The sequence below is a fragment of the Phodopus roborovskii genome, unplaced genomic scaffold (genome assembly GCF_943737965.1).
Source record: "Phodopus roborovskii unplaced genomic scaffold, PHOROB, whole genome shotgun sequence".
Taxonomy (NCBI): domain Eukaryota; kingdom Metazoa; phylum Chordata; class Mammalia; order Rodentia; family Cricetidae; genus Phodopus; species Phodopus roborovskii.
In genome coordinates this window covers 4,012,963-4,024,969 of record NW_026126645.1, presented here as the reverse complement: position 1 = coordinate 4,024,969, position 12,007 = coordinate 4,012,963, and the positions used below count along the sequence as shown (strand labels likewise).

The 12,007-nt window shown below is 41.6% G+C and overlaps 1 protein-coding gene across 1 annotated transcript in view; it reads right to left on the bottom strand.

Annotated features, from left to right (window-relative positions):
- Eif4g3 (eukaryotic translation initiation factor 4 gamma 3) overlaps positions 1-12,007 on the bottom strand; it is a 204,378-nt gene that overhangs the window by 99,340 nt on the left and 93,031 nt on the right. Inside the window, exons 7-11 of the mRNA XM_051173661.1 lie at positions 11,841-11,861; positions 10,845-11,024; positions 10,282-10,396; positions 5,096-5,193; positions 3,025-3,147 (exon numbers count right to left, since the gene is read on the bottom strand). Coding sequence (XP_051029618.1) covers positions 3,025-3,147; positions 5,096-5,193; positions 10,282-10,396; positions 10,845-11,024; positions 11,841-11,861 — 537 coding nt within the window. The remainder of the gene's footprint in view (positions 1-3,024; positions 3,148-5,095; positions 5,194-10,281; positions 10,397-10,844; positions 11,025-11,840; positions 11,862-12,007) is intronic.

Here is a 12,007-nt window from a genome sequence, read left to right as displayed (position 1 = left end):
GCCACTTTCCAGTGATGTGACATGGGTCAGAAGTTCTACCTTGCCTGCTTTCAGTTGTGTGGACTGAGCTCACAAGAAAGAAAGAAATAGGAAGTGATTATCAGCCGGGATGTCACTGAGAGATGGACAGGTGGCAGGCTACGCAGCAGAAGAGGTGAGGCAGCCATGCTGCTTGGCAGCAAAATGAAAACCAACTGAATGGCTCAAGAATAGCCAGGACAGAAGAAGGTGAAAGGAAGATGGTAAGGGAGGGCAGAGGCCCGAGACTGTAGCATAAAGACTGTAGCTCAAGGACCACGGGGATACAAACTGTAGAGCCTGGTCACTAGGAGAGTTCCAGAAAGCTGTAAGGTCTTTAAAGATAAGAACTGTAACACTGCTGCTAAGGGCTTAGGAATCCTGACTGATTAGGACTAAACAAGAGCCCTAACAGAGACTGCATCAAGGGCACAGGAATCCCAACTTCCTAGGCCTACATAAAGACTGTTAACACTAGAGGGCACCACTTGCTCTAAAACACCCAGGAAAACATGCTGCCAGCACCAGCTCGCCTATCTACAATTTTATCTGTACAGACTCTGACTAACTGGAAACAAGAGGGTATAATGTGAGACCAAAAAGAGATTCTCAGCACCGCGCTATGAAACAGAAGGCTGCCCACACAACAGTTCTTAAACCACAAAGTCATTCAAGATGGATCTGAAGGCTGGGAGTGGGGGGGGGGGGGGGGAATTCACCTTTAACCCCAGATCTCAGTAGACAAAGGCAGGCAGCTCTCTGTGAGTTGCAGACCAGCCTGGTCTACACAGTAAGTTCCAGGAGATCCAGAGCTACGTAGTGAGACCCTGTCTCAAAAAAAAAAAAAAAAAAAAAAAAAAAAAAAAAAAGGAAGGAAGGAAGAAGGAGGGAGGGAGGGAGAGAGAAAAGAGGTGGATGTGGAATTGTGTCTAACTTACAGATGGTACATTCTCTAGGTTCAATGCTAAAGGCTTACGTTGGTCAGCATTGTTCTTTCTGGAAAGAGTATCCAGTGCCAGCATTTGGCAGCAGACTAGCTTTTGGCACAACATAATAAGGTTGGCCCCTGTCTATGTGACTTCCCAGAAATGAAGGCAAAAGTCATCATGCTTCTGCTGTTGTTTTTCTTATGAGGAAAAAACGTACATCCTTATTAAAAAGCTATTCATTCATCCCACAAGCTCCATGCATACACAAAGACAAGATTTTTATGTGTGGATTCAAATGCAACGTCACTTAATAGAAGACACTCATGCAACACAGAAGAGACAATAGTGAAAGAGAAGCACTTCCACTGCAATCACCAACTACGTGTCTCGACCTGCTACAACTGTAGTCAATGAGCTTCATGATACACTGATGCCAGCACTTGTGTTCATGCCCACGGTCTCAGGGAGGGCGGAAGGGACTGAAGAAGAGCTGGAAAAGCATAGGATCACACTTGCAAAACTAACAGACAGGGCTGGAGAGATGGGCTCCACTACCAAAAACACTCACTGTTATTGCAGAGGACCTGAGTCAGGTTCCCAACACCCACACTGGGCAGCTCACAGCAGATTATAACTCCACCTTCTGGACTCAAAAAGGGCAGACGTACGCAAGTAAGACATTCACACAACATACACACATACATAATTAAAAATAAAAATAAACCTTAAAAAAAAAAAACTAAACAAGACACAAAAACCAACCAGACATACCTTACCAAGAATTTAAATACAAAAAGATACAGACTTTCGAATTGAGAATTTAAAGACAAATCAACAGATGTTGTCAACTATGTCGGATTTTAACTGATATTTGAAAACAGACTCAAATGTGAATATCCTGATCAACCAACTGCAAACTTTGCTATAGTGTTAGACATGGCCTTCTAACAGCCCATCCATGTAGGTCATTTCAAATTAGAAACTCTCCCTATTGCGTGTTCAACTACAGAGGGGGGAGATAAAAACACCCTTAATCATCCAGACTTGGAATGTTCAAGGAGAACAATTTTTTTTTTAAAAAAAGAAGTTCTATAGCAAACTCTCTTATCTAGGTGGCCACATATTCTTCTCATCTTCTCTGTAACAGGGACTGGGACAAGCCATTATCCAGGGAGGGTCATCACTTTCAGGTGAAATACACCACTTCACACACAAAGCCCACTTCAAGCCCACTCAAGTCCACAGGTTTATACGGGCTCTAAATTGAACTAGCAACCAGGATCCTCAATATGTATGTGTACTTCTTTCAGGCTCTATGACTATTCTCAAGCTGGTGGTTCATTATTGTGATGTGTCCTCTGTCTGTATTACCTGTTTGTACACTGGTTCTGGGGACGCTCATCTTCCAGCCACAGAGGAAAAGCAATCCATGCCCCTACGCTGCTTCTGTCTGTTGAACTCTAGGCAACTGCGCAAATATAAAGGTCACCCAGCAATGAAATAATGTTTCAAATTTGGGAAACCAATTTTTTATTGTAAGTTAGTTTGCTAAAAACTAGTTCCTCCTAGGATGCTTGGATTTCTTCACCAGTCCCAACAAAACTTCTGTGCAGCTCTTGGAAATAACTAGAGCTGATACACTGTATACAAGAAGCTCATCTGTGTAGGTCTTCAACAGTGAGAAATGCCTGTGATCCCTCCAAATTCACTCTAACAGAGGTAATCAACTAAAGATTGCAATCTGCTACAATGTTTAAATTCTCAGTGTCCTACTCCATAGCATTTCCTCCTCAGGTCCTAGAGTGAACTTAGAAAATGCACGAACACAGCTCCTTTGGATATCATGCAACAGTTATCTAGGAAGAGGGGCAGCAACTAGACTATGTGCATCTGATACGCAGAAACATCACCAATAACACCTTCAAGCAACTTGTAAAAAGAAACCTGTCTGCCTTACCCATACTCAGGCTACAGGGTAAGGGTCAGAAGTGGGAAGTACACAAAGTGTCTACAGGAGGAGCCAGTAGAGGTCAGTGAACAAGTGCCCAGCACCCACCACCATGCTCGCTCTACTTACCTGAGGAGGAGTGGGTGTGGAAGTGGGTCTTCCTATGGGTGGAGTGGGATTTCTGCTGCCACCTCCAGACATAATCTCCTCTGTTATGTCTTTACCTCCCTGATTTGGATCTCGAATTCTTATCTACAAAGTTAAATAAAATGGTTAAGTATAAATCTGGGTGTCTGTGTACCAGATTTAGATGAAAAATTAAAGGTACACAGGGAATTAACTATCAAATTTGTCAATCTCCACACCAAACTGTACTTCAATCACAGAACTATATAGGGTCATTTCAAAAAAAAAAAAAAATGTAGGCAAAGAGCCAAAATAAGAACTAAATGTAAGATCAAGGAAAGTAGGACTGAGCTGACTAAATTTCTAGGTCAAAATGTAAAATATCTATGCTTGTGTAAGATTGCCAAATACACTGATTTTACTATAGTTCTTAATAGCAAGGAGAACCAGAGATTATCTTAAGAATAACAAAAATCCTGAGTAAGTTTTAAATACTCTAAATGGTTCTCTGAAGTACACTGACAAAACATATACATTTACTATAACTTAGTAATGAGACTTCACCTGCCCTTAACTTTGTATACTTTTATAAGGATGCTGTCTACAGTGAGTTCTGTACACAATACACATCTGTACGGATGCTAGCTGTACTAATTTTTTGCAATTAAATGCCCAGACACGTCATTCAGGCCAACTGAAAACAGAACAGTTCAGTATTATCTTACATCTTTACAGTAAATTATCGAAGTACCACTAGGAAGGGTGGGGCAGAAGGACTGCCAAGTCAGAAAGTGGAACACGGCACAGTGGCACAAGCTTCCCGTATGAACTTTCAAAGGCTCTTCATGCTTACAGATGTCAAAGAGGATGATGCTGTAATGAGGATGGGGTACCTGGGTCTAAGACCTCAGAGCTGGGACAGGTGAGGGAAGGAGGTTCCCATCTGAAGTATACTGCCTGCTCAGCTTACTGAGGTGACTGGTTTCTTGAAAACTTCAGAGTAGTCACTATCAAACACCATCTAGAAGACTACAGGGAAGTAGCTGCTCATTATCAGCCCTTTTGTTTATTTTTTTAAGCCGCCTTTCTATGTAGCCCAGGCTGGCCTCGAACTCACCATGTAGCCCAAGTCGCTCTCAAACTTGGTAAATCCTCCTGCCTCAGCCGCCCCAGCGCGTGCCGCCACACACAGCTTTCTCTTCTCTTACTAATGGCATTTATCATCACTACCTTCTATTGCTGTTAGCACCATTTCTTTCTGCATTGCAGAATGCTATTCAGTGAACTTTACCAAACTGATGTAGCACTATAAAGCCTCATTTCTTGCCTACAGTGTCATGCTAAATTGGAATGTTCTGTTTACTGTGGCACGTTTAAAAGTTATTTGTTTCTAGTCAAAGCACCAGACTTGGATCCTTTCATGTGTTTTAAGTAAGAGTGCTGCAAGAGCATCAGACAGCTCTACTCTCACCTGTAGAACCTGGGGAACTGTGGGCATTGCTGACGGTCAGCATCGCCTACTGTGTATGATCTATAGGGTAAAAGACTGGAAGCCAGTCTTCTACAAAACACTCTGCAATTCTAGTTTTATGTCACTGTGCTCCTGGGCTCTTGAGTGTGTCTTACCAGACAGAGGTAACATCTTTACAATGCAATGTAAATAAATAAAACATTTACTAAATTCTGCTTTGTGATTACGTCTTTCAAAGTTTTTCACTCCTTCTGGTCACTCTAGGATTTTGGCTACTTTCACTGTGGTGCTAGTTTCCTTCTGGCAGTTCAAACTTGTCGCTCAGCACTGCGGCAAAGGAGAGTCAGGATCTGAGAAACGAGCCAAGGGTGCACTCAAACGTGCGGTACGCCCAGCTGGGAAAAGGTGACACTAAGGGAACCGGTATGAAATGTCTAGCCAAGTGCCCACACAAATGCGCTAGACTGCGGTGAGCAGTGGTGACACAGGGGAGAGGAAGAATGGCAGTCACTGTTATAAACTGAAGTTAATAGTGATCCGATATGCTTATTTGAGAAAAGATTATATGTCCCAATTTATGACAAATCAATGAAGATCTCTTACAGTTTTTTTCTCTCTCTTGGCTGGAGGGGGCTGTTGCTGCGTAGGCACTATGATAGGTGCTGACTGATACACTGGCTGACTTGGGTAAAAAGGCGTTCCTAAGGAATCAGAACAAAATGAGAAGCATTCAGTTATTTTGTCAAACACTACAGGCCTGCAATGGTGCGGAGCCCCTGAACAAGCTCTTGGAAAAATGAAAACAAACTACAAAGGACTCCTCTTCTTTCCAAACAGGGACTCTGTGGCCCAGGCTGACCTGCAAGTCAGATCCCCCTGCCTCTGCCTCCTGATCCATGGGATATAGGCCCAAGGCACCATAAATCTGTACAGCATTCTCAACCTCTCTCCTACAGCTACATACATAATACCTCTAAACATTCATAAAAATCTAAACAAAAACAGCTCAGTGCCCAATTCCTGCAGAGCAACACCAGAATATTCTTTGTCAAACACAACTGGGTTACAATTCTGTTTAGAATTCTGGGGCTGAAAGCCTTCAAAAGTGACTCACAAACAAGGACTCAAGTGACTGTCTTTCTGGGCCTTTGGTTTGGGATAGAGGTGATCCAAATTCTTTAGTATGAAGGGCCACAGCCGAGGTACACCACTGGTTAGGCTCCCTGTAAGCCCTTAAGGAAGGAGCTTTAACAAAAGACAGCAGAGAAGACAATGTGTTCCAAGAAGAAGAGCCAAGTTCCAAGCCAAGCTTCACTTTGTACAAACTCAAGGCTACATCTCCCTTCTGCCTGCCCCCTCATCCTATTCCCATCCCCCAAACACACTGATCACAGTCACATCCAATGTTAAACGACAGACTTTGTTCATGCTTTTTGACTCTACTGCCCAACAGCCAAAATTATCTTCTTCTCACATCTAGACATACAAGGGTTTGTTAATATCCAAAATGTAGAATACTGTTCTGATTACTATCAAATCAATCATGGTACGTGTGTGTGTGTGTGTGTGTGTGTGTGTGTGTGTGTGTGTGTGTGTGTATAAAATTAGAAAGTACAACCTAAATAGCTGTTGAAGACTAGATAATGGTATGGAAGAAAACATACATAGAAAAGAAAAAAATGTTAAAATTTTTTGATTTCTTCTTTTTTTTTTTTTTCCTCCTTCTTCCTTTTTTCCTTTTATTTTTACTCTGCCTGAGGGCAAAAACAGAGAAACTAATAAGCAAAACATGGAACATGAAAGGAAGGACCAGGAACAAAAGGATTTCAAATATGGAGATGTTTGAGATGATCACTAGTCCTGAGACAGGCATGATCTAGTTACCCTATGTATGCCTTCCTAGGTAGTGAAGACAGACCTTGAACTTCCAATTTTCCTGTCTCCACAATCCTAATCAGAAGACTGCATCATGACACCTGGTTTATGTGGAGTGGTGGCAGAATTTAGGGCTTTGTGCATATTAAGCAGGCATTCTACCAACTGAGCTGCATCCTCGGTCTCTAGAGCTAATAATTTTGTAATCAGTAAAGGCTTTTTTTGTTTGTTTTTTCAAGACTAGTTTCTCTATGTACCCCTCCATGGCTGTCCTGAAACTCTCTGTAGACAAAGCTAGCCTTGAGATCCACCTGCTTGCCTCCCAAGCCACTGGGATTAAAGGAGTAGGCCACCAAACTAGTAAAGACTTTTGTAATGAACAACATCAGAACCATGACACTAGATAAAACAGAAAATGTGCACAGATAAAGAAGCCCAAGATGACATCTTTGTCAGAGGTCACAGAAGGAAGACAAACTTGGGAATTACTGATCCACTCATACTCAATATTTATGGTTCTAAGCATAACAATCTGATGTATATGTACTGTGAGATGCTGGAAGACACAAATATCTTGGCCACTGCATTCTTCAAAATACCTAACACATCACAATCCTGGAAAAAAAAAAAAAAAAAAAACTAGAAAAATTTCACTGGCCTTATAGTAATGGAGATAATGTAGTGATTAAATATCTAGTTTGGCACAACTGAAAAAGAAAAATAGTATTACCTCTTAATATACAGTTATGTCTCTATACATCAACATCATAAAATTCAGGACTTCTTGCTGGAGAACAGAACTAATGCCTATTGGGAGCCCGGTTTCCCCACGAAAAGCACAGCTCCAAAGTGCTCAGGAAGAAAATGAAAAAGCACAGGAGGGGAAACTGTATCAAGATCAGGGGAAGACTAGGCCGAAGTCGCAGAAGCAAGGCAGACATACAGCAACTTCTCTTTCATCGTCTTTATCAATTACTACTACCACTCCACTAACCATACCCTTAAGAATCTAAACTTTCTGTCAACATGGGATATCACTCCCTAAGGTTGGCGTGAGTGTTTAGTACTCCACTTTCCTCAAAATTTTAAGCACTGTTCAAGAATTACACCTTTCTAGAGGCTGAGGAAGGAGAATCATAACCTTGGAACCAAGCCACTAAGATGCTGGCTGAAAAGGGTGGGAATGTAACTCTAAGGGAGAACATGCTCCTGAGAGACAAGACTTGAACACAGAGCTAGGACCCTAGTACACATCCGCTCTGAAATCTATAACCAAGAGGACAGGATCAGTGAAAGAAAAATATTTCACAGTGGCAAGGTAAGAGAAAGAGATTCCATGAAGGAGGGGGAAAGAATTCCACAGCCACACTGGGAGATGTGTGAAGTGTCTACAACTAAAGGACCAGAACTCTGAATCATGATGAATCACATTAACTGGTAACACGTTTTTTTACAGCTAAAAGTATTCATCCAAATGATGAAAAGAATGTGAGTAGAAATGTAATTTAGGACTCACTCTAAAAATAAGACTATACTATTTTTAAAAGAAACAAATAATTATGTTTTTTTAAGGTGATGAAGGAGGACAAGATGGCTGAGAGAGGGTCTTGTCAACATGCCTGATCACCAAATCTCCAGAATCCACAAACTGGAAGGAAGGAATCACTCCTGCAAGTTGACCTGTGATCTCCATGAGTGTGTGCACACACACACACAGAAAAAGAGAGAAAGAGAATGGAAATGTGTCTGTGAACACATTGAGATGGGAAAAGTATGAGTCTTCTAAATGCACAGTAATTTTATGATATTGGAAAAAGTGCCCACTTGAAATAAAAGGAAAAGAAAGTAGCACCCTGTTCATGGTTTTTTTGTTTTTTTGTTTTTTTTTCCCTGAGCTGCTGTAGCTTTCTGCTTTCTGTTCTTTGAATTCTCATCACTGTCATGGTTACTTACATAGTGAAATAAGATCACTTAGAACAGATGAGGTTCTGCCTATGTGATAAATATAGGACAAGCCTAATAATTTATTTGTGGGGAAGGGATCCCTCAAAAGGAACAGATATCAATCTTTTACACCTGAGTTGAAACTTCCTATCAACAAAGTGCTGCTTCATAAATATGAATATACTGTACTTGGAACAGAAACAAAAGTTGGTTTTTTTAAACATTTATTTATTATGTATACAGTGCTCTGTCTGCATGTATCCCTGCAGGCCAGAAGAGGGCACCAGGTCTCATTACAGATGGTTGTGAGCCACACTGTGGTTGCTGGGAAGTGAACTCAGGACCTCTAGAAGAGCAGCCAGTACTCTTAACCTCTGAGTTATCTCTCCAGCCTGAAAAGTAAGTGTTCTGATGTTTTGTTTTGCCTTTTTTTTTTTTTTTTTTTTTTTTTTTAAGAGATCGTTTTTCCTCTGTGTAGCCCTGGCTATCCTGGAACTCATTCTGTACACTAGGCTGGCCTCGAATTTGGAGATCCATTGCCTCTGTCTCCTGAGTGCTGGGATTAGAGGTGTGCCACCATGACCACCCAGCTAAAAAAGTCAGTATTTAATATGGTAAACTGAAAGCTACATTGCTTCTGTCCTAGTTCCTATATATGATGCAAGAGTCATACTAAGAGCAACAGTACTGAAAACAGTTCTGTCAATCAGAACACAATTCCTTCCCAACATGAAATTAAAGGAGTGTTAAATTTGGCCTATTTACTCTGAAAACTCAGATTTTCTAATTAGAAGATTTTGGATGACAATATTTATTGTAAGAATATAAGTTAACATAGCTGATCTATATACTTGAGAAAGCTGTTGTTGAGGTTTTAAGATTTTATAGATTATATGATAAATCATTTTTAAACAGTACCACGAGGAAATACTGACTCATGAAATGGAAAGGTTTAATACTCTAAGACTGTCACCACCAAAAAAGCCTGAGTTACCCTAGTACAAGTAACCATAAAGACAACACAATGCCACTAAACCCCGACAGTGGAACTCAGTGAGTGGATTACTGTGTTAAGTAGTTGAAGCTTCAATGTCTTTGCTGTGATATTATTAGACAAGACCACTGCTGACCAGATCCTAAAGCTTCATTTTCCTAGTATCCACTGATTTTACTCCTTACAGTTCAGTTTCTGTGGACTGAGACAAGTACCATATACAGGAAGTGTGTTAAACAACTACTCCGCATGACTTCAAAGTTCCCTATAAACTCACACGCCAAGTATTAGTTAGCATTTGCATCTGTGCACTATGAACACCTTTAAAGCTGAGGCAGGAGGATTCTGAGTTCAAGGACAGCCCAAGCTACCCACTGAGAGAACCTGTCTCCCCATCTCCTTTCCCCACCAAAGCATCTTTTAAGATTTCAAACTCCACCAGTCATCAGAACTTCTGCAGGACAACAGCTCTGATGTGCAGGCAAGGAAACACACTGCTCCTGCCTAACTCTCCAGAGTAGCCCACTCACTGTTCTAGGAGCTTGGGCTATGGCAGAAAACAGAGCAAACTGATTCATGGACATTAAAATGAGGGGATAAAGTGGGTTGAGGAAAAAAGCTTGGGGGGGGGGGTCAAGGACAGGAAGCAAATTTATAACATCAACAAAACATAATAAAAATGTGTATGACCATCGCTTGGTGAGAGATGCCAGAAACCTGCCACATGGATTGAACAGGATGACCAGCCTGACCTTCAGGTGTTACCAGCTACGTATATTTCTATAATAATTTCCCATGGAAGCCACTCCCTAAAGAAGTTCTCCAGACAAAACTGTTCATAAGTTGTTATTTAAAAATCCTTCAAACAAACAAACAAAAAAAATCCTTTAAACCTCTGAGGCAATAACTAATGTGACCCAGCACAGAGTTAAAGGAGTGTGACAAATGAGCGGGAATGGCTTGGCTTTTTACTCACCATAAGCATTAGCGAAGTCCCCAGGTCCTGGTCCAGGATAAAAAGGCCCCGGCCCCGGTGGCTGAACCGGATACTGCTGTGGGGGGCCCACATACGGAGGGCCGCTGTGGCGGTACTAGAAGAGAACACACATTTGCAGATGATACAGAGGGCGCTTCTGGAAGATAAAGCATTGTGCCCACAGACTGTCTAGAGGATGTAAAGGTGAGGCTGTTAAACAGCCTCAAATGTTTGCTTGCCCATGAGAGACAGTGACGATGAAGAGAGTGAGTGATCTTCCCTGGCTGAACCCATACACCAGTGTACAGCAGCCAGGCTCACTGCAAAGTGATTTCAGGCTGGCAGTTTTCAATGGCATGACATGGCACCACAGGAAAGATGATATTGGGAAATAATTTCTCCATCAACTTGCAAAATTGTGTAAGAATCTCTGTATAGTTTTATGAAAGTTGACAAAAATGGCTAGACTTGCAATCAATTAAAAGGCTCACAGGCCACTAAAATCCAGGCTATCGATGACTACCCCCACCAGACCCCCACTGGGACCCAGGTTCTCCCTTTACCTGTGGTATACAGTACTGAGGCCCCTGGGGCACAGGGTACGGCATCGGCAGATGGTTAACCATCATGATGTGCTGATTGGCCTGATACACGGCAGTGGGAGTCTGTGCACCAGGACGAATGGAAGGACTGCTGTTTGGGATGGTGGCTCTGGGAGGCTGGATTTGAGGCCTCTGGAAAAACTGGGAGAAGGAGAAAAAGATGTTTGGTTTTTCACAAAGGGTAATATATAGATGGAATGTCTTGACTTTTCCCCTTCCCTCCCACTACTAAACTGTTCTACTTAGAGATAATATGCAAAAGGCAGTAGATTGTCTAATAACTAAGTTCATAAACTATACTCCACACTGAATCAGCTTCTAATTCAAGTCTCCAGACAACAGGACAGCAGGGCAGTCTCAATGCTGCAGTACCATCTACTCAAAAGTATAAGCCATGCGCCATAATTATTAATTTTAACATCAACAATAAAAACAACAAAAGTAACTAGTATTTCTCTGAATGTTCTATTTTATAAGCAGCAGTGACTTCTGAATAAAGAGAGGAAGAGAGTGGCTCAATACCAAGACATAAAATAGCAGAAGTAGTCAACCTAAAACAATCCCACCAGCTATTAGTAGGGTATATAGGAGAGCAAGAATCTCCACAGATGCAAGCATTTTCATTCAAGTCCATCAAAACAAATTAAAACCAGCTGTAAAGCTGTCCCACACAGAAAGAAGCCGGTCAAAATTGTGATACAATCCCACTCTAAACTGAGCCCGACTTTGTTTTCTCAAAAAAATTTTGCAATATAATCTAGATAAGCTTCATAATGGCCTAAAACGGGCACCACTCAACACCCTCCCAGTGGCAGCCATCACTGTAGTTACACACAGTTCTTGCTGCTTAAAGCTGTCTCCCTATACTGCATTTCCAGTATGACTATAGCAACCGCATTGTAAAATAACAAGAAAACAGAGTAGTAAAGAGGCCATGCAGAATCTATAGCTTGTTACCTGGATGGGTCTGAATCCTCCCTTCAATGATGAAGCAAGCAGCAGCAGGAAACAGAAAGAAAGCCAATGGAGAAGCTTATAGATCAGTAGGAAGAGCAGGATATAGCATGCAGCTCAACAAAAACAGCTCTCTGCTCAATAATTTCAGGGGAAGAATGAACACTAGA